General features: G+C 39.8%; 1 protein-coding gene and 1 long non-coding RNA gene across 6 annotated transcripts in view; one reads left to right on the forward strand and one right to left on the reverse strand.

The window, feature by feature from the left end:
- LOC111271101 (uncharacterized) overlaps positions 1-8,661 on the forward strand; it is a 56,661-nt gene extending 48,000 nt beyond the window's left edge. The window contains exons 5-7 of one of the 2 annotated variants that reach the window (XR_002686672.2): positions 4,665-4,713; positions 5,721-5,798; positions 6,388-8,661. This is a non-coding gene — a long non-coding RNA (uncharacterized LOC111271101). The remainder of the gene's footprint in view (positions 1-4,664; positions 4,714-5,720; positions 5,799-6,387) is intronic. The other variant, XR_015315207.1, reaches the window with a different exon arrangement.
- The window catches only part of LOC111270994 (mannan-binding lectin serine protease 1), a 79,589-nt gene that overhangs the window by 48,961 nt on the left and 2,962 nt on the right, over positions 1-27,666 (reverse strand). For 2 of the 4 annotated variants that reach the window (XM_086972792.1, XM_022851518.2), the window contains exons 3-5: positions 21,452-21,716; positions 21,044-21,176; positions 1,250-1,517 (exon numbers count right to left, since the gene is read on the reverse strand). In XM_086972792.1, coding sequence (XP_086828918.1) covers positions 1,250-1,517; positions 21,044-21,098 — 323 coding nt within the window. In that variant the 5' untranslated portion in view covers positions 21,099-21,176; positions 21,452-21,716. Of the gene's footprint in view, positions 1-1,249; positions 1,518-8,655; positions 8,719-11,547; positions 11,882-21,043; positions 21,177-21,451; positions 21,717-27,666 lie in introns of those variants that run through there. The other 2 variants (XM_086972796.1, XM_086972795.1) reach the window with 2 other exon arrangements.

Raw genomic sequence — 27,666 nt, forward strand, 5'->3', positions numbered from 1 at the left:
CTAGTCACGTGCGTCGTGTCGTGCTCACATCCGCGACTCGTGATCCAGAAAATGAAACAAGCTTGATGTTTTTTTCTCAACGACATTTCTCGATGTTAACAGAGGGTCGGGTATATAGAACTTGAGCATACTCAGTTACGATTTGAAGACGGAAACCAACATCGGAATATTCACTTCAGCTTCTTGTGTATATGGAAGGGCTTTGGGCTTTTCGACTTCCATCAGCGTAGGACTTCGTATATTCCTAACGCGCATATATTCATGTTTAAGCCATTATGTACAGAGTATATGAAGTCTACATGCAGAGAGGATTACATACCACATGCGAAATGTAGGTTAAATGGCGCCTGGCATAACCGCATATGTAGGTGCTTTGTCTATATTTGCGTATAGGGCAGTTATACAAAACTAGACGGGCAGTTTATCGAGACATGGTGTAGAATCCTAAGCCAATTTTACAGCACGGAAAATAGGGATTAATCTGATGGGCTGATCGCGGTGAGGATTTTTCCTTTCACATTGGTATGTTTTTACCCCCAGTCATTCAGTAACTCGAACAGTTAACGTTAATTCTTTAAAAATCAACACTATTCTAGGATTTTATCTCTATTATCGCATCCTTTCCTGGATGCCTACGAGCACTATCTACAAGACAAACCAGTACAAATGTACTGCAAGTATGCTCGAAGATTTCGCGATTGTACTCCAGATATGAGAATATTGTAAGCAAATGGGTAGCGAAAGGGTTTAGTAGATGTGATTCATAAATATTCGACTAAAAAAACCCAACGACGTCTGAGCACTACTTGATGATATAAAATCTAGTGAAGCCTTGTGAAATGGTCCTATGCTTTTATCGATGCGCCAACATTAGTTCAATATTCTCGTAGGCCAGGTCGCGCTCCTGTTAACAGTTGCCGATGTCTATTCCTTCGAAAACAAAAAAAAAAAACCAGATCGTTCCGATTTTCATTGGAGTCAATAATAGAGGGATTTACTTATCTCTACTGTCGAATAAGGTGTATAGCATTTAGAGGCATCTGTGGCAAAAAGCTTGTCTTAATACGTTCACTGAATACAAGCGTTGTATAACTAATACATTTGCCACTAACAATATTATAATATATTAGCCTAAACTGATACAAGATGTACCCTGTATATAGACACACGTAAACAAAATATTACCCGTTCTGACCAACGATCCAGTTTCTTTTTTTTTTATCTGCGTATTTTTCTTGCCAAAACTTACCCAGATGCACTTGCGAGGTGGTATGTCACTTGTAGAACGATAACGAGCGCTATCGACATGCGGAATGACACCTGTCCAAAGTGGAGCATCCTATGCAAGAGCTCATTAAAAGTCTTTCTGTTCATAGTTGCGGCTTTATCGTTACTTCTTAATGTGGTTGTACAGAGATAACTTCCGTTACTGTGTATATAAACGTTTCCCCCCCCCCAGCAAGGTACGACACCTAAAACGTTTGACTTATCGATCACATGATTCGAATCGCGGATACCTGAAAAGCAACACACATGAAATTAGGTGAGGAAAAGTTGTAACTTGTATGTTGGCAAAACGAGGTCATAGACGTTTTTGGACAGCTCATAAGATGGCAAAAGTATGTAAGCTATCTTTTCGCAATTAAGCAAAAAGCGTAAAACGACTATTTCATCTCCGCACGCCGATTATATGTAACGAAATAATTATTTTCAGCTTCGTTAGCAGATACAATGAACCAAACAGTAAATATAGTTCGCTACTATGAACTATGATGTCAATATCTGCAAGAATACTTTGCTGCCCGAACCTTGCAATACATGTTGCAGCGTCTTCATCAATGATCTTCATATTTGAAGACGCAGTACCCGCTCATTATCTACAATATCAAGTAGGCTGTGCATCGTGACTCTTTCGAGCATCACCATCACTTCGGATGAATATTAGATAAACAACCAGGTGCCGACACAGCAGTTTACGTCCTCCCTTGACCGTGTTCTGTGTTTTCTTTGTTTTGTTGAAACAACGATATAATTTTGTATCCATGCGTGTGCGTACTGTTATATATGGATCTGCTGCTCTTCAGACCAGCATGGCTAATTCGTCGTCGAACATACAGAGCGCGGCGGCGTTATGATAGACAGCTGACGAAAGATTATATCGATTAAAGAGGGAACTAGCAATTGTGCGCTATGACGTATGTTCTATTACGATTATTATAATTACCACTGTGGGAGAAGCTTGACCTTGTCTCCCATGCGTACAACTCTTTACAATGCTTTAGTGAATATTCCCTTAACTGTATGTAAACATCAAATATCAGATTAACGGTTGTTCTTCGGAATGATCCCTATTTACTAGCTGAGCTAGGCCTTATACGGTACTGTGACTCGTGTATGTAACGGATGCCCATGTGATGCATATTGACGACAGCCAATGTAGTAATTTTTCTAATTTGTTTTGGTGAAGCGTTTGTTCATGTGCAGTATCATATCTTTTTTTTGAACAGTTACCTAGAACAACGCTTTTTTTTTTTTGTCAAAATATAACTATGGACTGTAACTAAGAGCTTGCTTTTCCTCTGGTTCCAGCGTATGCCCTTATAGATCATAATCAGAAAACATGATTTTCATACATCGTATGAGTAGGTCGTAATTGCAACCGGTGGAAAGTCTTCAGACGACTACGGTGGTCTTTGTTTGCATACTGGAAATCGACGTTCAGCGTGCAAGATCGCTTATTATTAGTGCAGTTACTTAAAGTGCATATGATAAAAAAAATCTTTTTTACGTTTGTCCAAGCCAGCGTTTAACATCATCGATTTTAGCCTAGTAAATAAACTAATACGTTCAATGTGTCTCCGTGGCGCGTTCGTTGTTTCGACTAAAGAACTTTTATGAAACTGGGGGAATTACAGTATTTATTATTAGTTTGAGGAAGTATAACCAACAATGTACGAAGCACAATTTCGAAACGCTGTGTAGCAAAACAAAAATTAGGTCATTAATAACAAATATGATGCCAGCAGTTCTACTGGCCAATATAAAACAGAGCCCTCAGTAAATACGCTATAATATATATATATATATTGTAGCGTATATTTATATATGTGTATAAATACAACCGTTTCATATTTTTCGGAGACTATTCGGGAGTGCTTCTGAGGCCCGTGTATTTTTGAGAAGACACCGTATCGATAGATTTGACGTTATTAAAGGGATCGAAAGGTACCTGCTGCGATTTTTTTTGAGGATTGGTTTTCGAGGCTAGAGAGCAGCCTGCCATAAAACTGCTTATAGATGGTCGTGTTTACGTTCAGGAGGTTAAGGGCCACTACACTAGGCGGAATAAGTACTCTGCATGTCGTACGTTCGGGTGTCGCTTCGGAACTAATTCTAGACAGTCATCTGACGCATATTATTTTTACCCTTTATCCCCTAAACATTTTCTTAGAACTTTCGCCGCGTAAATAGCCAGCTGTTTGTTCATCATATTCATGTTTTGCAATACCCTTTCGTCACTTCAGTAACTTACAATCTATAGATTATTTCGGGCGTGTGCATCATTTGCGTTTCAGCTTTATTTCTGAAATAATTGTAGGGCAACTACAATCTTAAAGACCGAAGCAAACACTAACGGGGCTCGAATTATGTGACCCTGCAGCGTTATTTGTTCCACATTTGCTCTAAAAAAATAAAATCACTATTGTCTGGTAACGAAAGCATAAGTTAGCGCAGATAGCGAACAATTGCAATGCATCTCACGCTAATCATAAAACCAACCATAAATAGTTTAGTACTGGATGCCAAATCAAGTTACCTACAACTACAGACAAAGATTTATACTAGCAGTTAATAAAAGTAAACCTCCAAACTTGAGGGTCACAATATAGGCGCGATATTTGTCAATAGGAAGAAAAAATGCTTTCTATATAGATGCATAGATAGATACATACAACAAGGATTTTTGGTTCACCATAGTCAAATATATTTTTAATTTCATTATTTTTTGATTTTGCCTCTTTATCCACATCGTATTATACAAAAGAGTTGTTGTCTTGTGAAAGTTAACCTTTTGTGTAGTAAATATGTTCAGTCTTTATATGCATGTATATATTGCCGTGATAGCACATTGGAAAGTAGAAAGTTGGATAGGAGTTGGAAAAAAATCATAACGCGGCCATATCTAGTAAGGGTGACCTTCTCAGTTTTTGGCTTATCGGGCAGTAGAAAAGCGTTCAACTTCTACATCAAATAATACACTGGAATGTTCATAGTGTATCACTAAGTAGATAGTGGTACATGGGTTCAAATCGATATCATTATTATTGAAATAATTTCATAATTTTTTTCCAAACCCTTAATAAACATTGAATTTCCTGTGAATAAGAACCGCCCTAAAAATCTTAATGTGACCAGCTTTCAACCGTTCGCTGTATCTGGCGCTGGGTCCGTACTCCTAATCATAGAAAATTCCTTATGCCATTTCAGACGCACACGCATCCGAAGAACCGTCTATCACCTGTTTGTCTGATCACAACTAAAAGAAACTGCATCCCTTGACTTAAGTTGCTTCTTTGAATACATTTACTGTATAGTGATCGTACATAGTTAATGTTGTCCATTACCTTCGCAGACGTTCTAAAAATAGTGGTTTTTTTTTCTAGTGCTTTCAACATTCAGCGGTACCCCACTCTTTCTGCGGCCGCATCCGATGTGAGTGATGTCATCTACCACAGATATTTATTGATGGCTGTCAGACGTTTAAGTTGCCCTCGGTTCTCACGGCCAGATATTTTCTATGGTCACTGACAATTCGGAATGCATAAAACATCGTATTAACAAGTGCCCATAAAATTAATAGTAATAGGGTTGTCAAAATTTCAATGTTAAAACGTGGGTAGCGCTGCGAATACTATTATTTTTCACGTTGTTTGTGAACTAACTATTCATTTACTATAACCAATAGATATTCTATAATTAATTATGATTCCTACGTGCCATGTTTCCTCCATTGCGAAACATGCAGGGACATGCTGTCAGAGCTGGTGCAGTCTGCGAGGGGAGAAACCTCGCATAGCTTTATTGAAATTCACTATCTAATGGGGGCAAGTTCTTAATATATTATACCAAAAAAGTGACTTCGAAGACCTGTTCACACAGAAATTATATCCAAGGTCATTTAAAAAAAATAGACATTTGGCCTCGCACAGAAACTCGTCACCCTTGCTGTCTATTGTACTCCGTACAATTGCAAGATTTCCTGATTGATCCATTGGACTAGGACTATTACCGTAGCTAGTGGCATTTTGTGTGTGTTAAAGCGCTATCATAGGTCCTCTGTTATTCGGTCGAACCTACTAGGCCAAGTTTCTTACCTGAACACTTCTAACTTCCGTAAATAGAACACGTCAATAACAAGACAAACATCGCAAATGCCAGTGACTAGAACTTGACTGAAGTAATGCAGCTACTTATGTGTTACTGCGGCCAAATCAGCAGGGTTATAGAACTGGCAAGTTAAGGAATTTCATCTGAGTCCATCATTCAAAAATAGGCTTTAATCCGTATTGAAGGAAAACTCGTATGATACAGTTGTGCCTCGTCCACGTTTGTTTAGCTGCTATATCAATTCTATTGTTACGCGTATAACCCGTAAAAAGCAATTTATACTGTTACTAATTCATATCACTATATATTGTAACGGCTTGTGGCGTTCGCAGGTAACTTGTGTTGAAAATCGATAATTCCCTCGTACTTCTGAGCCGTTTGCTATTAGGATCGATAGCGATAAACATACGGTAAGTAGACTACCGTCGGAGTATTTGGCGCCCTACCTCGCTTATGGCAGCATCTGTTATACCTTTAAGATCCGCTTGGTATGTAGGGTGGATAAGAAAGAAGTGCCGCTTCTGTGATATAACCTACATTGTCGTAACGAACGACACGGAAGCAAAGTATAAGACGGGTTTTAGGAATTTCGCTATAGATAGTCAAGTGAGCCAACAGCTTTTATCCGACTGCCGTACTTATCCGCCATATACAAAATTGGCCGGACCAAATTGCTTGCGACTTTACCTCTATATATTGATAACATGTTGACATGTTTACACAAGCTGCTGCTACAAGTATATATGTATCTCTCTGAATGCATGTATATACAGGGTGGGGGCATCTAAGTTCTAACGCTTTCTTGGAAGATGTTTCCAGAACTGAATCTAAAGGTAAATAAATAATTCAATCAATGTTTTACAGCAGTCTGTACTAGACGTATCTTCGTGGCCATCTTTATCCAACATAATCATTATTATTCATCGCGATTATATCTATATTTCATGACCTAAACCATTCACTAATAGTTTTTAAAATATTCCTTCTCTAATTTTCCAGGAACTTTTCAATTGTAACCCTCCATCAAATGATACTAGTAGATGTAACTCGCTAGAGTGTCACTCAAGTGCGCTACATAGAAGAACCTGATCTGATGGAGTGCAATATTAGTGTGATGGCAGACCAGGGATCTGAAACGCAATGGCTCGGAGCGGTTTGTAAGTACGAAACGTGCAGGAAGGTACAGAAGAGTCTCAAAAGGATTACCCGTTGGAGTTTATCTGGACGACCCAATTGGCAATTGATATTCTGTTCTTTAAAACGGCCTTTTCTATAGTAAAGGCCTGGTTGTACCAAGAAAAGGCTTTCGGGCCATTGTAATGAATTTTCAAACTTTTTAGCTGCAAACTCTATCAAAGATTTTTCCTTGGGTTTTCTACGGGGCTCATAAAAACTGGCGCAGACGATCGATTTTCAATCGACGATCGAAAAAAGGTAGAAAAATCGTGGGAGTTTATCCAGCATCAATGCATTGAGTATTACTGTTTTTTGCCTGGCGTGTTTGTTGTTTTGTTCTAGAAAGGACTGATTATTCTCTGCTACCAGGAATAACGAGCAAACGCCTAAACCAGCTAAAACAAGAGGCCTGGCAAAGTTTGACCCACATTATATATATATATACCTTTTGAAATGGGCAACGCTAACTGACGAAAATTAGCTGCTAAATAGATCGGTCTTGTGAACAGAACTTGTGAATGGGAACCAGTTGAGTTTACTCCAGGAAATCTAGGTTTCTATTTCTCTATCTAGGTTCAGAGCTATATATTTTAGTCTCGAAAATCCACCGCTAGCAGTGCAGGTTGTGTGCCTTTAGCGAACACACAGTTCATGGATAATGTAAACGCTTTAAAGATGGAGATCGGGGTGTTAGGACCAGCAAAAACATAACCAAAAATCGGGACCCAGAGAACAAAAACGGATTGCCGCAGCCCACGGGGCTTCTCACGAAAGCAAAGCAGCGTCTGGAAGTCTTTTCAGCTGAAACTGGCATTTCACATGTAACGCATTGCAAATCTATAACCCAAATACTAAAAACGCGAAAACTAAGTAAGTAATGAGTCTTCCGTGAAAACAGTCGGAGATGCGTGTGGTGTATTTCACTTAAAATTTGCGAAACTTTAATCAACAAGGAACCCGCCTGGAGCACGCGGTCGCCATAGACGAGGCACAATTCAATATCTGCCGTGCGCCGAAAGGGTCCAAGCAAGAAAACAGCGTTGCGTTAAAGAGAAATTGACTTCGGTGGCAGTGTCGAGCAAGTTCGGATATAAGGTGACGATAATAGTTGTAAGAGGCATCAAATATTTCTGCTTCTATGGGATGTTCGCTGAAGTTGAAACAATAAATGCGGCGCGTTATTTCGAATTCTCATAGACCGTTGGCACGACAATGGAAAGCACATCGTCTGCTTACTTAATGACGATGCAAAATCTGGGCGCCGTGCTTTAATTACTGCTTGGATTAAATCAAAAGTTGCCATCAATTCGCCTATTGCCGCCGAAGCTGTCTGAGCGCTGGGACAAATACGTGAAAATGAAGCAAAGCACTTCTATGGCATATATATAAATAGCAGTCATTGTGTCAACTCAAAAGCTATTAGATTCCAAAGTTCGCTGGATTTGCTTCTGAAAGTTATAATATACATATACAGCAAACATTCGATATGTCGTGATAATAAACCCTTTTAAGGGGAGATCTTCGACAGGTAAGCAAATATGTTTTCGTTTCGAAGTTCTGCACGAGTCTCAAGACAATCCGAGGGACGAAATTGTTTAGACAATTACTGCTGCTATGGTTATCATAAACATTGTTATGTTTGCTATACTGAAAGAACGGTTTCTCGGAGGATTACTTGTCTAGGCTGAAGAGACAAGCTAATTCAAACTTATCGTTCAATGTTGGTTTATGTCATTTATTAAACCCTTTCTCTCCAGAGTCGGAACTTGAGGCCGACCGCATATATCACAGTTCCGCTTATCTAATTCAGTATACTCATAACTGTTTGAATTAAGCCATCTTTGATTACAGACGAGCAATACCATTATATGGTAAACATCTTTCTTTATTCTAAATTTAAGAAAAGTATAGGTAATTTTTCCCGTCGTTGAACGTTTGCTAACAATCAGTTGGGCTATAGCATGTGTGTAGATTTAACATTAATTGGGAATGGATATGCACTCGGTATTTTCTGTTACTCGGAATAAAGCATGTGGTGCTTAGAAGCATGCATTTTGCCATAAGAACTATCGATGGTTTTCCCGTACTCACCGCAAGCGGGCATGCATTTTTTTACACGCGTATAATGCGTGTTCGTACGTCATCCATCGGCCACGCTAAAGAGCCAAAGAAGTGGGGATAAGGCAACCTGCTTGGCCATTACGTGACCGGACAATGGTAAGAGGAATAAGCGCTTTTAGTATGAGACCTCTAAATTTTGTATCGTTGACATCTTTTAGAATTTTTGGCTAATGGATTTGTTTCATTGATAGTGGAAGTTATTTCGGCGGCTTTCAGTAAGCTCGCGAGTTTGCGACAAATGCTCTCTAGGCCATTCGCAGAGCTTAGCAAGTGGCCATACATAATAGTCGTATTTTAAATACTGTGCCTAGAATAAACGATCACAGAACCCGTCGAATATATATCAGTTATCAGCCATGCTTAGGGGATTTCTCTTTCTATTGAGTGTAAAGCTTTTTAGCTTCCCAAAATGCGCCCGTCTGCGTACTGCTCACGTAGCTGACGCTCCGCGTCGTGAAATAGTTGCCTATAACGCTCGAACGATTAACTATCATAACTAGTTCCTGAACGACCTGAATTAAGGGCAATTTGTTTTCGGTGACTGTCGTGTTCCAGCGTGGTGCGTTTGCGTGCCACGTAACAAAAATGCTACACTATTTAATGACTATAACAATATTTCGAGCGAAAGCATACTTTCGGTACGACAGCAAAACTCTACTTATATTGTTAAGTCATTTCTCATAAGTTGCGGATTTAGCGCACTCCGACTGAACATTTACCACGCTTTCGACTCAGCCGGCTTGTCGGTTAGAGCTGCTGCCAATTAGTATTACCACTAATATTTTGCCTTACGTCCGACCCATATTTAGGGTGGAATTGGGATCGCACGCCCATTCCCAGAATTGGATCAACTCATCAAGCAACGAATTAAATAAAAAAAGCTTGGTTGACGAAAGGAGCTTGTCGGGCTAACAATGACAATGTCAAATCTTTCATATTGTAACGTCGAAGAGACTCTCGTCGCTGGCGCATTCTCAGCGAAAGCTTCGCGAAGGGATGTTGCTAGCAGTATAAACGTATTCGGCCATTTGTAGGGGCAGCTGTTTAAGAAAACGTCTGAAACGCGTTGAAAGGCCGGGACGTGTTGGCAGGAGCGACGATCGATGTCATGCCAAAACGTAGCTCTTCATTGCCAGGTATATCTCAAAAGAAATCTTGCTTCAGATGATGTCGGTTGAAGAGCCTCTGTATGGTAGTGCAACAGTGGTAACGCTCAAACAGTGGCGGAAGTCTCAAATACAACACCGCCTGACGAGCTGTTCGGGTATTTGCTATGTCGTACACGATAGGAAACGTACTCAAAATTGGAACTTTCGGTGAGGTGATAATTCAAGTTGAGTCTGCAATAATGTACACTCAGTCGTTGCAAAATGTAAACATAACATTAATGGTAACCAAAATGTTTATTACTATTATGAAAATATGTTGTATAATAAAGGTTATACCTTTTATAAGAAATGATACTCGAAGGAATATTACTATATATCGTCGTTCCAAATAAGCGGTTGGAAAGTTCGATGACCATTTCGTATACTGTATACATGCATTTGTTTCATGTATTTTTGCGTGCCATTGTTTTGAAAACACGCAGTCTATAGCCTTTTGCTTATTTTCACTTGGCTAGTCGGCTGAATCCGGCCATTGGGCATGCTTGTATGACGGTCGGACGAAATTTATGTTACAAGCCTCACGCAAGGCAAGGGAGCATTATCAATTATCTGACTTCCTGTTGAAACCAGCACTTCTCCACATGAAGTAGAAGGCAACTTATGGCCCCGTTATTTGTTGATACAGAGTACCGAAAATCGAAACGCCAGTAACGTACCGTGTTTCAATAACATCCTGGTGTGAACATATCGTTTGTAGTTCTTACTGATTGATCACAAAGCTGAAAGCCAATTTTATTAATTGAACATTTTAAACGCATCTTTATAAGATTATGTATCACGAAATTCCCCTTGGCATGCAACATATTTACACATGCGTTACACACTATTAGGAAGAGTCTCATATCCGTATACGAAAGGATTCCCCAATGAGGGCTGTCTTTCTCTGTTGAACGATATCACTCAGCCTACTTGGCTTAGTTCAGTAGTGAAAACGTAAAAACGTCTGCGCTTGCGGTGATCGCCATTGTGATAATGATTGCTGTGACGGAGTGTACGTGATGCAGGACGATCTCTTGTGCCTGAAGCGGCGAAAGCAGAGAAAATTATGTTTACATTCGAAAGACTCTCCTCGTTCTTTTTTTTCGGTCTACTGTCTTTTCGGTGTATCGTTGGGTTTATGTTACGTGATATCTAAGGTAGGTACACCACGTTCGTACGAATCCGTCTATAGGCAACCTATGGAAGGAGTACGCTTCTGTTCTGATCGCGTTTGTAGCCAGGGGGCAATCACATGTGTTCCGCCGTTATAGAAAGAACCCCATAAAAGTGAGGAAAAAGAGTGCTCCAGCTGGCCCAAGTCAAGCTTGGTGTTATATTATAATGTTATTTAGCGCCCGTTGGTGACTACACATTCAATACTAGTAGTCTTTGTCTAGTTTAACAAAATAAGCAGCTTAGTGCGTCGGCTTAATGAGTTCCTGGCAGAAATTTATCACATGATTCGGGCTCCCTTTGAACAAAGTATGATAATACGGATTTGTGGTGGTGTTACACCACAAATCCGTATTCTGCGTGTGAGGATATACTTCAGGTATTGATTTACGCTCATGTGTATACGTGATGATATTCTTTTCTGACAAACTTTTTTCCCGTGTAGCATTTCTACATTACTACAGCGCAGCGTAACTCCAAAATTACACCGCTCTCTGAACGTGCCGCAACTCCATCAACAGGATCCTCTCTAAATACTTACGGCTGGTCGAACTTATCGTCGGCGTGTGTCTGCGACGGGCTAATTTCGCCCACACACGCAAGACATTAGATTTGTACACGAATAACTGTAAGTTATTATTGTCCAGTGTTTTCTTCTTGTCGTTCCTTTAACTTCTTTCTCCGAATTTCCTAGGAACAAACGAAAAAGTCCATCAAAAGCTTGTTTGCTCCGTTCCGTCGATTCAGTTTTTCACTTACTTACGTTTCATCGGATCATCAACTCTGACATGACTGCGAGGCACGATCTGACACGACACTGCACATTAGCCGACCACTAACAGAGTATCCGTGATCAGGTGGATTAGCGCAATGTATAAATTCTACGTATACATTCACTATACGGAAGCCTGCAGGTTTTACGGGTAGATAGATCGGGATTAGGCAAGAAGAAACAAAACACAAATCACATCCAGCTGTGCTGATCCGTCTGTTCACTCAGCCGCTCAGTGTGCGGTAACTTGCTTCTATGTCATCACCACTATGAACGGCGTTGACGCCAGCCTCTCTGTTATGCGTTCGCTATAAAGCACACTCTCTACTGATTGACTAACTCGGCTAGTCCCGATGAGAACGACAGTGGTTCAGGTGCGCGATGACAAGGCCTATAGCGGCGTAAGCCAAGTGAACGTCAATGATTTCACCGCCTAACGCGGCCACGTAGTCGGATGCACTCGGGACGGGTATACAATGCAATCGTCAACCGAACAACAACACAATCTATAATGGTAAAAGTACTACAGGGACTAGTAATAGCCACAATAGTTACACCGTCAGACCCAATCGAGTCAACTGCGCTTCGGCTGGTTGACCCAACGAATTAACGATTCGTCTCTACCGCGTTCGCGATTGCTAATCCAAGCACGCAGGCAGGCGGGCAGGCAGGCAGGCAGGGAGACTGAACGGCAGCTCTGCCAGTTCAAGCGATTCAAAGAGGGACAGGTGTGTCTGTGAATACTACGGACGACGAGACACGTTGCGTTCCTGTTGTCCTGACTCACTCACACGAACTTCTACAGTCGCGTGGAGAGAAGAGGCTGGAGACAAACTGGATCACTGTGACCACTAAGGACCTGCCCACATAAGTGAAATCGCTGAAATACACGCCAACCTACTGCTAACTCTCCTAGCCGAAGCCAGGATGTATCTTGCACCGTTGCTGTTGTTGTTGTTGTTGTTGTTACTTGATAGAGATGGCTCAGAAGCGACAACTTTGTGTTGACAAAATCATTACTACCACTGCGCTGCGTTAAGAACGCTTAGAGGGTGTAGAACGGCGTATGGGCGACAAAAAGCCATTATCTAACCCAGTCGTCTTTTGGACGTCGTCGAACTTTGAGACCAAGTCTGAAGCAGCACTCAAAATGTATTTCGTTCCGAATACAACATGCTAGGTGCTGGATCAGCTATTCACAGTGGTCTCAACTACTTTACACGTTCCCCATGATCACCGGCGTGGTAGACGTCATGGCCATGGCTGGTTGGCGTATAATCCGTTTTGTAGATGTTCGCCCTGTTCACATGACGAAGTCCGTCGCGCAACTGACTGGCGAGCGGCTGCGAGCAGTAGCGTACGGGGCGAGGGTTAGCGTTACGCTGCGGCTGCTGTCGCGACTGCCGTTACTGAGAGGCGATCCACCGCTATGAGTTCTATGAGGATGTCGAAGGCGAGGACCAGAAATGCATAGGTGAGGAGGAGTAGACGACTGAAGGCGGATCGATGAACAAGAAAAACCACCACAGACAATGACAACCACCACCCACTATCGGCGACAATACGGAGACTTTTTTTCATTTTCAGCTAAATGAAGCCCGATAGGCGACCATACGAGTATAACAAGCACAGGATCAGATCCCGGTACGAGACTTCCCCAAGCGATTGCTTGAAGAGACTGACAGACATCGGCGACGTCGATAAAACGTTTGGTGAATTGCGTGCCTTTTCTTATAATTGTGCAGCTATAAGGGTAAATGTGTAATAGGTCAGAACACCTCAGAAAAATAGTTGGAAACATGAGCTCAAACCCTTTAGGGGCCCGTGCGCCAAATTGTTTTTTTTTGCTTTTTTGCCTGGAAATTTGCTGAAGGAACAATACTTCTTTATTTGTCTGGCAGGAATATGGCTGCTCATAAGATTTTACAGCTTAGCACGACCAGCTCGATAATGCGTTAATAATTTTTTTTCTCCAAAGATAACTATAACATATCGTACTTTTAGCCTATAGAAGTTTCCTGGTAGTATTGCTGTGTAGGTTATACTATTCAGAAAGATGAACCCGTAAAAGGCAGCATATGTTCACCAACCAAATTTGATTTTGTAAAGAAACTGTTATGTTTAATAAATGATCCGCCAATGCAATTCGGACTATTAGATACATGCTAATTAAGGAGTGAGTCTCTTGGGATAAAGGCCAATCTAGAACATTTTTTGTATCTAGTATATATACAGCCTTTCCTGAGTGTAACGCTACAGGATTTTTGTAGTAAGCCGAAAGGTTTATACCATTAGTAGTAAATATTCGTAATGGCTACCATTAAACTTAGGTCTTTGACCGAGAAAGACTACGTACAAATCTTGTCAACCAGCGTCAGTTAAGGAAGTATGGAGTTAGCGAATCTGTTTCTTAATTCAATGCCTTATAGCATTATCTAGTTGAATACTGTAGAAAGATATTGTGGCTAGCTTACGCTAAATTTAATTTTTGCCGTGTAGGAGCGCACTAGACTGTTTTTCTTGGAAATAGCTATACACGTATTTTTGAACCCTTGGGTACAAAGAGGTTGCGTCCGGTTTCTAGGTCGCACCTTGCAGATATCAGCCAAAATGGGTACAGTTTTGTCCTAGTCTTGAAATATATGCAAGTTCAAATACGCTGCGAAAATTCGCTTGTTGTAAGCTGAAATGTGCCTAAAAAAAGGTTTACATCCTACAGTTGGCAAAAGGATTTCGCTTCGGGAAAAGTAATTCACCCTAGTATTGCTGCCCATTCTCAGATCAACAACGCTGTGCAATATGAAGTAGGCTCTCCGGTATATCGTCCTGCTTAAGAAATAAGAACTCTATTCTGCACTAAGAAACGGAATCAACTAGAACTAAATAGAATTACACACGGTTTTCATGTTGAAGTAAATCAGATTACATTTAGTTGACAAAGTTGCTTAATAATCTAATTTTTCACTCACATAATCGTCATTGAACGTCTCACTTCTGAGAAAACTGAAATCCTAGAAAAAAAAATCATACTGACGACCTTTCTGCCAAATTAACATCATTTTGTATTATCTTCCACTCTCATCCAAAGTTTATCTCTGGTACAAATACATCGTTAACAAATTTCAAGTACCATCTACCAATGGACATTTTTGTTCATGATTGTTGTCGTTAAAACAAAAAGTCATTTCTAATATCAACAATCAACAATAGCCACAACAGCTGGTTAATGTGAACGCTAAAAACTCGTACATAATCTGGAATAGAACGTTATCTTGTTAGGAGGTAAATTTTTCTTTACTGATCACTTCCTTCTTCTAGCCTTTCATTTGCTGGTGATCACTGCCTGAAACGGTTGTTAGCTTTTAGGTCGGATGACCGTCTCGCATAAGTTCGAATCTAAAATATGTGTGTTATTCTACATTCATAGGGGTTAGAAGGTTACCAAAGCAATCGGTGACCGATATGGTGTATACGACGTTCGAGAATATTATTAAGCCAAGAATGGGGCTTGCGAAAATAAACTTGTCAGTTTAGAAACGCACCCATCCCATTTTTAAAATTCAGTAAAGATCGTTTCATTTGCAAGGAACACAGCTGTAACTGTGTAAGGTGGGTTTGTATCGCGCTGTACGCGAAGCATGTTTCTTGGGTTACTTTCTCAGGATAAGTTGGGTCGTAAACTCAGTTCGGGTTGTCACAGTTTTTCATAGTCAATAAAAGGCTTATAAAGCAAAGAATTAGCGGGACTTAAAGCTTGCTTAAAGCAAAACGAATGGAAACAGGCAAAGATCAGCGAAAACGGCCATGCCTTTTCCAGCATGCACCGCATTTGTACGTATAGATTCCATGGCAGAAAGTTCCTTAATGCTTTTGCTAGCTTAACCGTATTAGCACCGAAATTCTAGCTATTTTTACACCAGTGGCAGTAAAAGTTTTAGAAATGTGTTTAGGTACTTTTGTCTATGAGAATTAGTACTAATAGAAATACATACAATTTTGCAACAAGATCTCCTCTCGTAAGGCTGATTCCGAGGAAAAATATCGAGATTAACTAGACATGAATACACTCCCCAGATTACTAAGCAATGCAGACGCTTCTATACAATGCAATGATAAAATCGGTATTATCCACTGCAAGAATCGTAAAAGAGCTAGACGATTTGTCATATAGAATCATTCTGGATTATACAAAGTGGTGCATTTTTAACTATTCCTATGTAATTACGATATACGAACGGACAAAGCGTAAGGCTTGTAGTGAACCTAGCATGGCAATCCTACCAAATCAAAAAAATTATTATCCTTGATTGTGTCTCTTTTGCTTATATCTCATGAGGGACATTTGAATTTGTATATGACAACCCTCATAAGTTAGGCGTAGACATCAAGCAATCTTTAGACGTCACAGTAACAATCGAGGTAACAAATCGCCCACGAAGAGCGGACGATCTAGAGAATCTGTGGAACTTAATACAAACAAATCCGATCTCGGGCTTATTCAAAACACTGGACTATATAGCTCTCATTTTTCGCATTAGAATGTAATCTATGCAGCCTGTAATACTGCTAACTGAAGGTGAACATTTAGGCTGTTCAGAGTTACGCTTAAGGCTGAACGATGCGGTAGTCTATGACCATCCTGGCGGATCAGATCTGAACAAAGGAGATCCGACATTACACTGAGTCTAATAGCGCCATATCTTCCCTATAGCGTAGATAGATTATCAACTCCATCTCTTAAGAAAGTCAAAATACTATAGAAAAAGCGGTGAGAATATCTGCCATTGCCATTTTCATAGATACGGCTATTTTAGTAAAACCCTGACGCAAAAAAGTACGTAGTCTCTTTATCCTATCAGGTAGGTATTTATGATTGTTCAGAAACCCAGGTTCTGTCTTTTACTAAAGAAGATCAAAGCTGTCCATTTCGTAAAGTTGCCATAACAAGTATACAAACACGCTTTTTTTCAACTAGAACTGGGACCGGCTGGATATCGCTTCTCATAATCGCACAATGTGATTTGCTTGTTATCACCAAAGTATTGCAAATCAAACAAGAGCTTTGGGAAGAAGTATCTGTCTATTTCTGTATGGTTTTTTTTTGTTTTTTGCCCCGTTTTCATAGGTGATTCTGCAAAAAATGCAATATAAGGTGCACCGGAGAAGAGCCAACGATTTCAGTCCATGGCTGTCATAAATATAATCATACCCAAACTGAAAAGTAAAAAAATGAATAAGACCGACTTTTAAATTCGCTTGAAGCTTTTTTTCAAATGCATACGTTACCGTTGCCAAAACCATGTAATGCCTATTAGGGTTGCGTCATATGAAATACTTTATAAATGTAACATTTCATTAATAATCATGCTAAAAACAGCACTTGACGCTAAGCGTAACCTGAAGAACACAGGCTATCAAATGGTGTTACGCAGGTAGACTACCGCTTTACAAACAAGAGCAAATAGAAACTAAATTCTCAGTGAGCAAGTACGATTTCAAACCAGTATCACAGATACTGGCAATTGAATCCGGATGGTGAACGACAAAATTAATGCTGTTAATTTTGAGGATCTCACTCCGAATAAATGAATAAAATTCTAGGCATTAAAAAACAAGCGATCTGTCGGCATAGGGAAAATAGAGAACCGGATATACCGAGTTCTTTAACACTCATTCTAGATTCAAGTAGACAAATACCAATTCACTCGCAGATTCATAGATCCAACCACTACAGAAGGCTGTCTAGAAAAAGTCCAGATAAACTCAGAGAAAAATTGTTGCTACGATTTTGACGCGAAATTAATGGCCGATGCGTGGGGAAGATAAGGGGTTTCTTCGCCGAAAGGAATATGTATATTTTCCATATTAAAAAGCGATGTATCTAATCCGATGCGTGCATGCACCCGCGCATTCACTTAAACCTGTGTTCGAACGCTATGTTTTTATCAAAATGTCCATGATTAGTCCAAATATGCCCATTTGTTGAGGAAATTCTGTTGGAACTAGTTCTTGTTACGATTTAGAGGTTTCACACACAGCTTCGATACAGGGTCGCAGAGAGCAAATTGTTGTTAATGCGCTCACCCCGAATGCCTGCTACAGTTGTATTCGAAACCCTAATACGTGTCAAGAAATAAGCCCACTTAAAGTAGAAGGGTGCAGAAAATCAGGAAATCGGCAATAATCACTAATCCTGCAAGCCAACTCAAATTCGTCTGAATCCGTCCTAGCAGCAGAAGCCACTAAAATACTTGTAGCTGTTATCTCCAAAGATATAGGAATTCAGTATGGTTTTATTAAAAGTCCTGCTAATCCCACTTCGTCCGTTATGCTTGAGCTCGCTCATACAATGATATTTTGTAGATTTCAAGTTGACATGTCGCGGTCGATATGGTGTCATAAGCCAAAATTGCAGAAAGCTAAGGACTGCTTAAGGACCCGCGAAGTACTTCACTTGTCGATGATAAAAGGTATATTTTCTGTGCGCAACATACTGGCTACTCGTAACCTGTACTAGCATTAATGTGACACTTCATTATTATGGAGTAGTACTAAAGCGTAGTTTAGATAGGAAATTGCCGTGATTCTTAGAGTCACTTTGGGCGTTCTACGCCGTGAGCTTCTACAGTTCCGTTGCCGTATTACAGTAGGAACATTCTGTTATCATGTACCTCAGAGTTTGTCGGAGACAATTAGCTGATAGGCGCAGAAAATTAGGCGCACTGTATACGAAAGGCTGCAATTCTGCACCGTGAGGTACACTTATTATTATAAAGGGAAGCCTTAATGAAAGTAGTGATAATGATCAAGAATAGAATTCTAGACTACATTAAGTGAGTGCAAAAACAGCACCCTGTAATACTAATGCATTTTCTAGACCAGTCATTTAGCTTGACACATAAATATGTTACAGTTTCAAACTGTTATCTGTTAATATATTTTACCTGGTATATCGATGAAGTTTATCTGGTTAGCCCGGTATACAAACGGTATTATTTATACTTCAACAGTAACATTTCGTTGCTGGAAAAAAGCACCGCTCATCTCGGAATCGGTCCAAATAGCTTTCCATGCGACTCCCATTAGAAAGAGTGCGCGTCCTTAATAACATTAACGATGTCAATCGCCCGTGCGAGTATTTTCCAAACTGTTTTATCGAGTTACGCGAAGCAACTGTCTATCCGTCTCATTTACCCTACGCAGTTTGCGTAAATATATGTGTAGAACATATACTAAAAGTCATAAAATATATGTTATATGATGAAGCTGTCTGTGCGTTCAACTGGTGTTTGAGTTCATAATTTGGCTAACTGATACAATTTGGCTGCAACGGTTGGATTTCCAACTATAAAAGATAGCTTTACAAAATTCTCATGCACGACGCTAACTAGTTCGCAATATCTTTTCATTTAGAATATAGGATGATGAAACCGTACAGAACTGAGAAAAATAAATGATAGGTCTATCTTTTTTATACGAATTTTAATTCTTTAGGCTCGTGCGAATGTCCGATGTGTTTTCGTTTCGGAGGTTGAATATTTTTCGCGTGTTTTCGATGAACATCGGAGTATCGATCAATAAATATAATAGGTGACTTCGACTTGTTACGTGCAGGTCTAGTACCGGTTTCAAAAATGCCGCCTTCACTCGTCTGTCCGAAGTCAGTAATTCTCGGACGTTCAACTTTTCTCAGGATATTGACATCCCGTACAGGGCAGTCGATGCAAGCTTGAACGTCGGTGCCTTTGTTTTATTCTGTGGCCAGCGAGATATCCCACTGCTGTCATTAGCGTCATAAAAAGTTGTGTAAGTGAGCTGACAACTTTGAGGCTTGTTCCGTTCAGACGAAACGAATTGCCATTACCAAGCCTTATCACTCTTCTAGACTCGATGGCTTCTGGTCTTGTCGAGTTGAAAAATAAGCTCGACAGCGTAATTGCTCACGGTTATGAGGGCCCGTTGCAGGTGGAGTGTGCTTGTGTCGTACATGACGAAAGTGCCCGCACACAGGAGAAGGTGCCATTGCTTGATGCGGGAACGGAGCCCACTAATGATGTGGTTGATCGGACTTTAGTGATTTTTTTAGCCCGGAAGAGCGGAATAGCTTTGTTAGAAAACGTTCTCCTCTTCGATGCGATTTTCCATTAGTCTTTTTCTATACAATATAGCTTTAAATAAATCTGCAAATAATAGCTTTGTGCCGACTGGAAGCTAGTACAGTGGTCAGCCTGTACGAAAAGAAACACATATAAACCATGGCCAGCTTTAAAATTTTTTAACTGATATCATTATGACAGGACAGTCTGATGACCTTGAACCGTTCTATCAATGGAAGAATTAGTATTTTTCTCATTCGGTTCACATGTCGTGTTTTACGACAACCTGATGGCGACAAATTGATAATCAGGTACTACAGCCATGTCTACTTTGTAACGTTTCTAACTGAGCTAGCTAATGACGACAAGCATATTCATCAATATGATTATAAAGCTTCCTTATTTTTACTGCAGGCATCCTAATTTGAATCAGCGCAGAGCTCATAGCTAATCAGAGCATCCTTGCTGAACGCAAATCTCTGATAAGGCCCGTACCTATGCAGGGTTCATAAATAGCCGTTTCGTCAATTGAGCAATATGCTTACCGTCGATCGAGCACCAAACTACCATTGTTCGCTAACAGACACAGCCTAACGGTTACGTTTATCGATTGTCGCTTTAAGATTCCAGAAATCAATGGAGTCCGTGAGTGCGTGGCCCCAGCAGCAGAGTAGTTAAATTACGAACAAACGACACAATACAAAGCTCCGAGAATTTGTGTAATCCAGCACAGGACTCTTACAGTCCTATTATGCATTTGCAGTGACGCTGGATGACGTGTCCCAAACATGATTTTGCCCTGCACGTTATACATAGAGATAGAGGGCGAAATCAATGCGCTATTCCTTCGAGCTGTGTTTATCGATATAAAAATTGCTGGGTCAGTGCAGTGGGATCGACTTTTATTTTCCGTAAAGCTGTATTTTCCGTATCGGGTTGATGTTTAGGACCTCAAAATAATGCATGTTATCGGGGCTTGAGATATTTTTGAATGTTATTAATCTGCTATACTATTTACCTTATTAATTAATTAGAGCGTATATGTTCGAAGTAGTTCGAATGGCATTTAGCTCTTTATACGACGGGAAAATAGTGTTAGTTCTGAAGCAAGCCAAGAAAATCCGTAAAGATTTACATCAAGATGTATCAACAACGTCGGGGATACCTACCTGTTTGCGGCTTTGAAACGCAACATAGGAAATTTCTAAGAACGAGCCCCCTCATAAAAGAGCGCAACCATCAGATTTCCAATTAGGTTCGGCGATTTACATGTTTCGTCATAGGCTCGTAGTTAATTTACATCTGTAACGTCACTACCGTAAAAGTAATTCGTTAAAGACCTCTCTGAGGCTCGCCTAGGGGCTTGCTAGCCGGTTTTGAGAGGTCAAATTTTGCCCTGTGATTTTGTTCAAAGCGTATCACAGACCGCAAAAACAACTAGGAAATCATTATTTGCTCGTATTTCGTTGGCAAATTTCTGCCAGTAGGAAATTGGTAAAAATTAAAATTATAACAACATAGTTTACTCAGTTTACTTATATTTAATTTGTATGAGTAAGCCCACACATAATACGTACCTGACTAACATGACGCCTCCTGCAGAAATACGTACGGCACAAACACTCGGAGATTTCTTGACAAATTAGACTGGAAGACATTTTTTTAGCACTACTTTTTTCGTATTAAAACCTTCTATGGATGACACTACGGATCGATGAAATAGGATCAATTATCGCAATGACTCGGCGTCGTTGTCCGGATTTTCGATCTCTCCTGCGTCAAATTTGGCTTGTCCTATGTGTTCTTAGCGTATTCTCCCGCTCGAGATTTCTGCTGTTGTTACTGAGCCAGTAAATAAATATTAACCACTACGTAGTACTGAGTTTTTACGCGACCACTTCGTCATAATTCAGAATTTATAAAATTTGGAAGCTGTACAGTTAGTATTTCCTAGGACTGGTCACATTTCTACTAGTTCGAATTGGCAATAGATCGATTATTCGAAATAAAGCATGTCATGTTGTATAAAACAGCATTTCAATGAAACAGTATCGACAGTAAGCCTTGCTAGCTGTCGTCCGCGAGACTTCACCTGGCACAGCTTATGAAAAAAAGTTACTACGTAATGTTAATGCAGACGGTAAGATCATCTGCTTCGACAATGACATGTTTGTGTCAGTTCCGTTAATGAAGTTATTCCGTTCGTTTACCTTTATTTAATACAAACAATATTCAGCGAGTCATCGAATCATTCGTTTTGCTATGTCGTTATTTTTTTTTAACAGTAGAACAAGCTTATTTGTTTATTATCTTGTTCCAGTATATATTAATATAAACGATGCGGGCTAACTATATACATCAGCTGATGAGCATATACCTGTAGAACCGGCACCGTGAGATCGGACTGAACAGAGAGAATAACCGGCCAGATAGCTTAAAAGTTTGCATGGTTTCAGCATTTGCATCCTACACTGATCAGAGCTAAAACATTGCTCTGCGGAGTTAAGCTAGACTTTCCTTAAGTCATTCACAGCGTAAAAACTACGAAAGTCATAAAGGTGTAATATATGCCCACAAGCGCCTAAAGAATTCTTTAGGTCTTCAATTCAGCTATGTATTTCGTATGATGTTTTGGATTATACGTATGTTGAAATCACGAAATAGTTGGCTCTACTGTAGCGTTGTTGCAAAAAAAAAATACTCAGCATCGCAACTAAACCTATCGTTTAATTCGTCAGTTTTTCTTTCTTTTTTTTTTTTTTTTGTTACTAGGTCAGCGTATATGTGCATCCAGTTCACAAAGAACTTTATTGATTTAAGCGATTTTATTGGTATCTATTGGATTTACTGATAATTTTAGAAGCCACCCACGGAGCCTCGAATAGCGCTCAGCATCTTGGCCTAAATTGCAGTCGCAATCCATCTGTGCTTATTTTACATTCAATAGCTCGAAATTGTATTACCTGCTTGGTTTCAGGCGATTGTACGGTAGTCCAATTTACGTTTTATATAATGTATACCCAACTAACGTTTTAGAAATAAGCAAGTTTAGCACAATGTTGGAGCAGAATACGTCGACTGCACGGTATCAGCCACAAAAATAGTATACTTATAACAGTTTCTGTACTGTATGAGAACTTATGTACTGCGGCCTACGCTTTTGAATAATAGGATGTGTTCGTGTGTCTGTAAAAATAACGTTTTTCGTCCCCTTGCAACTGAGTCTTCGAATAGTCGAGATGGCAAAGGAATATCGTCAACTTTCGCAGTTAAATCCGTCAACTGGATCGACTGAATCTCAACTTGGCGTATTTATATGTATGTATATAAGGACAAACTTTGGCGGGTTGTTTGTGGTAGTAGGCTCGTATCCATCCGCTACTAGATAAAGGCCAGATCTACAAAAAAAAAACTCGTTAGAACGACACTTTAGGGTGTCTTTTTTGGAGTTTGAGCGAAGATGAGGTATTACCTTATCTCTACACGCGGGACAAAACCTCACCGTTATGAACTTTTTGGGTCTCTCCTAATCGACAATGTATCGCGTCGCGAATCAGTAAGAGACTGCAGAAGAAACAGAAACAGGTTTCAGCATAGCACTATGATAAATCCGCAACAAAAAAAAAAGCAGTGCAGGCTCCAAAGCTTATCGCTGCAGTACAAAAGTGCTTTCCTAATAATCCTTCTGGTGCGATCAGGGCATGCATGAAGCAATTTCGTATGAGCGACCGTTCAACATCACGAATTGTTTATGAAGACCTCAGGTATAAGTTATATATATATATCAGAGAAGTCGAACATATGCTCTCTAAAACATCGGCCAAAAGATTTGGCCGATGTCGTTTACTGCTCAATTTACTCGAAAAAGAAGTAGCAGATCTTAATCGATTTCTGTCGGAAGCAAATTGGCTCTTTGAAAGACGTACCTATTATGGGTAGAAGAAAGTCTTTAATTAAAGTTAATGTTCTGATTGTGATGGCCGTTGAAGGGACGTTACGCTACTATACTTCTGACGAGAAAGCGAACACCGCGTCAAGGAACTCCATCGATTTGGTCCGCTCTCAAATACTGTGTACTATATGGAAACGTATTTGCCATGATTTATGTGGTATTAAGTATTATTATTATTATTGCAGCATTAAATAACTATTTCACTGTTTTCTATCGCCATTGTTGCAAATATTTATCTTGTACGATATGGCCTGCTTCAAATGAAGGTGACGTTACAGCGCTGTCCTGGATCATATAAACTCGCTTGTGTTTATTTTGCACCAGGTAACCAAAGCATGATCATCTTCGCAGAAATCGCTTATGACTTATTTGCAAGATGCTGCTTGCAGGGTATCGTAGTGCTTCATCAGCTAACGCAGCATAGTATCGTCCTATCTAACGACGGTGTCATTGTTATGTGAAGATATCTAAGACTATCGAGTTTTACCGATACAAACACACTACCTGTGCAACGGCAAAAAACGTATACATCGACTAGTCATATATAGATGTCTTAAAGATGACAACGAGCGGCTACACTTCATTTGTAGCGTTTACAACTATCGTTAGGCTACCCTACTCCGTGAGGAGCATATGGTGGAACCCATGCATGGCAAAGCAGTTATTGTATAGGCTAACTTTTATCGTTTAAAATTAAACTGCGTTAAATTATTTTCTGTCCATCGTAAATGCTGCATTTTATTCATAACTGTTATATTGTATATGTCGTCAGCGGAACTTTCAAACGTTGGTTTTTCCGACTGGGGCTTTAATCGTGCCAGCCACCGACCTTTATGTCGCAGTTGGATGCCGTTGTTTTTTCTGTATGTAAGTGATGTTATTATTTTCAATAAACTTTACTACTTGCACTCATTAAATGCATCCTTAGTGACAATGTATGGTATATCCATTCTTTTAGCGAAGTCCGAACAGTACTTAACAGAAAATTACAATCTGCCAAAGTATTGAACCTCACACTAATTAATAACGAGGGCTTAAAAGATATGAGCTAGCGTTTCTAACCTTTACCTCACCTGTGCATTTGTCCTACCTAGGCAAATACGATACAGAATTGCTGCCGTGATTACGAATAGCTATTTCGATTTGCCGTTAGCTCAACATGATGCATTATTTGCTATCTGCGAGCAAGGATCTAGTCAAAATAATCATATAAATCAATAGAGTTTGTTCCTGTGGTGCCTTTACCGATTCTTGTCCATGTGCGGAAGCAACAAGAATAACATTTATCAATGCCCTCCGAACCAGCAGTTACCCGTAGCCCGTAGGAGGAAGATACTCCGTCGGGACAAAGTCGTTCCAACTTTGCTCTGGGGGTCTGCACGATGTGGACGACCTTATGACAAATGTAAGGCCTGTTAAAATTAGGCCTGTTTCATTCATCGCGCTAACAATTGGTTAATGGATATTAGCGATTTATCACGCTGAACCAACGCATGTACTAAAAAGTAAAGCGCATCACATCATACAAGCTTCAATACGAACACTAAACAAATAAGAAGCCGCAATATCTAGCAATGATGTTGATAGAATGTTTACCTTGTGGCGTGAACAGAAGCAACAAAACTGTTACGTATGAATTTTAATTCTATTGCTAACTGTGTCCATTGTGTATGTCGCTGTTAATCACTTCATAATGAAACAAAAAAATACCAGCTTCTTCTTACCAATGAGCTCTTAAAATCACACGGTCCCACAGGAAGTTCGCCGGTGTCGAGTTAGGCTTCACTAAAAACGTCGTGTCCCTTTAGCTCTAACTAATTCGTAATGTCATTGGTTATTTCTATCCGCTTTAAACAATCAGGCAATGTCGCTCGCTTCCTGATAGTGAGAGCTATGTGATCGAATCAAGCGCAAAAACCGTGATGGCTGTTGTCAATGGCCAGAATAACTGGTATGATACGATGCGAATATTTTGTCTATCGTAAATGAATTTGGCCAGAAATTTATCATCGAGTTGGACGAATATCGTAGTACGCTTTATCATTATATATTTGGAATAATGACAACGGTAGGTGCCGATAACTTTTTTACAGAGTAGGTGATTGTTTAATCCTATGCTGTAGTACCGGAGTAAGATTATTGCGTTCTTCTGCCTATTTTCCATTGGGCGCCTTAAGTCAATAATCGAAGCTAAGGCGAAAGCACTGCACTCGATATGATAAGTCCTAGTAGCATAAAAAGTAAGTCACTCGATCCTGCACACGTGTACATGTATATAATGGTGACCTCGTTTAAAAAAGCACACTAGTTTTCCGAAGTTATAACGTACGTACGGTTGAAATTTACTCGGCTTGTCTGCCGGGTACTAGGAAAGCATAGTTGAGTAGTACTTTTATATAATTCACTCAGTAAGCTATTGTTAATTTGTACATTATAATTGCCCTTTCTTTCGCAAAATATAGCATTTATATGATGTTTCGTGTATTAATTGAAAGATCACAAGAGACTTTGTAGATAGATGACCGTAAACACTCCGTTCGGACGCAGTGTTCCACATCGTGATTTGGTGTTATGTTTTTTAGCATCAATAACTTCAAGACAGAGCAAATATTTCGGAAGCAAGGTTAAACAGTTGGAGGCGATAGGTTATATGGATAAATAGCGTGGATGAGCATATGGAGCAGAAGCAAAATGTGCATGAAACCTTTCAGGAACAATACACCTGTGGAAATTAACGACAGCTTTTTTATTGCGTTTAACACATTTACATTTAAATGCTTCTTAATAGCTAAACGAAGCTCGTGAGAAGTAGCTTACGAAAATTAAGTTAGGAAGTAAGGTATTTCATTTCTTAATGTTAGGACTGGATCTGTTCGAGAACGGTTTCTGCATACTTATAAACTGTTAGTATGATGCTATATTCCGAGTGACGACATACCCACACGAAGCACCCGTAGTGAACAACTTCTACTTCAGATAACCCAAACTATACCCACTTCCCAAAAATGGCCCTTCGCTTAATTATCAATACAATGAGCAGCGAAGCATCTGGTCAAGGGCAGTGCTCAAGTCAGAAGTGTATCCAGGAAAATTTGGGTACTCCATATTAGGGCTTTTAAAACTCCGTTGAAAAGCAACATTGAGTTCGCCTGTTGAACTAGGTATGGTTTCAGATCCCATATACTGTAAATATTTTTACATATAATAGAATATAATAGTATTTTGAATAAATAGGTTGAAATTAGCATTGTATAAAGCTAAAAATGTTGTTCGCAGCTTTGCTTATTTACACTGGCGCGAGCAGTTTAATTGAGCGATTCCACGACCTCAGCGCGATGGTTGGAAGTTTGCACAGACCCGCTTCTGCACCTATTCGGCAGCACACAGGACAAAATAGGACAAACGAGATCTAGTTTGCATCTCGCATGTACGGCGATAGATTTTATGAGCGTACATGAAGAAAGACATCGGAACAGTCGAAAAGAGTCGGAACCGCCTGACACAGCACCGGTGCGATCACCCGAGGAACGAAACAAAAATACGAAATTTCCTTCGACCGCCGATTACTTACAAATTAATCAAACATTGTCCTAGTACTTTAATGTTTCGCTTTATAATGCCCTCTATGAGACAGGTTTCACATGTCTCTCAATTGTCCGTTTAGGTTGTTGCTGAAATCAGGTGACTCTAACTTTTATCTGTTGATGACCCTACGCGTATATAAGAGTTGTGGAAGAAATTCCCGGTTCAGTCTATGTTATATATATATATATATATATATATATATATATATATATATATATAACAACAGATAGCATGAACTTGAATAAATGTTTCATG

The sequence above is a fragment of the Varroa jacobsoni genome, unplaced genomic scaffold (assembly GCF_002532875.2).
Source record: "Varroa jacobsoni isolate VJ856 unplaced genomic scaffold, vjacob_1.0 scaffold_168, whole genome shotgun sequence".
Classification (NCBI taxonomy): domain Eukaryota; kingdom Metazoa; phylum Arthropoda; class Arachnida; order Mesostigmata; family Varroidae; genus Varroa; species Varroa jacobsoni.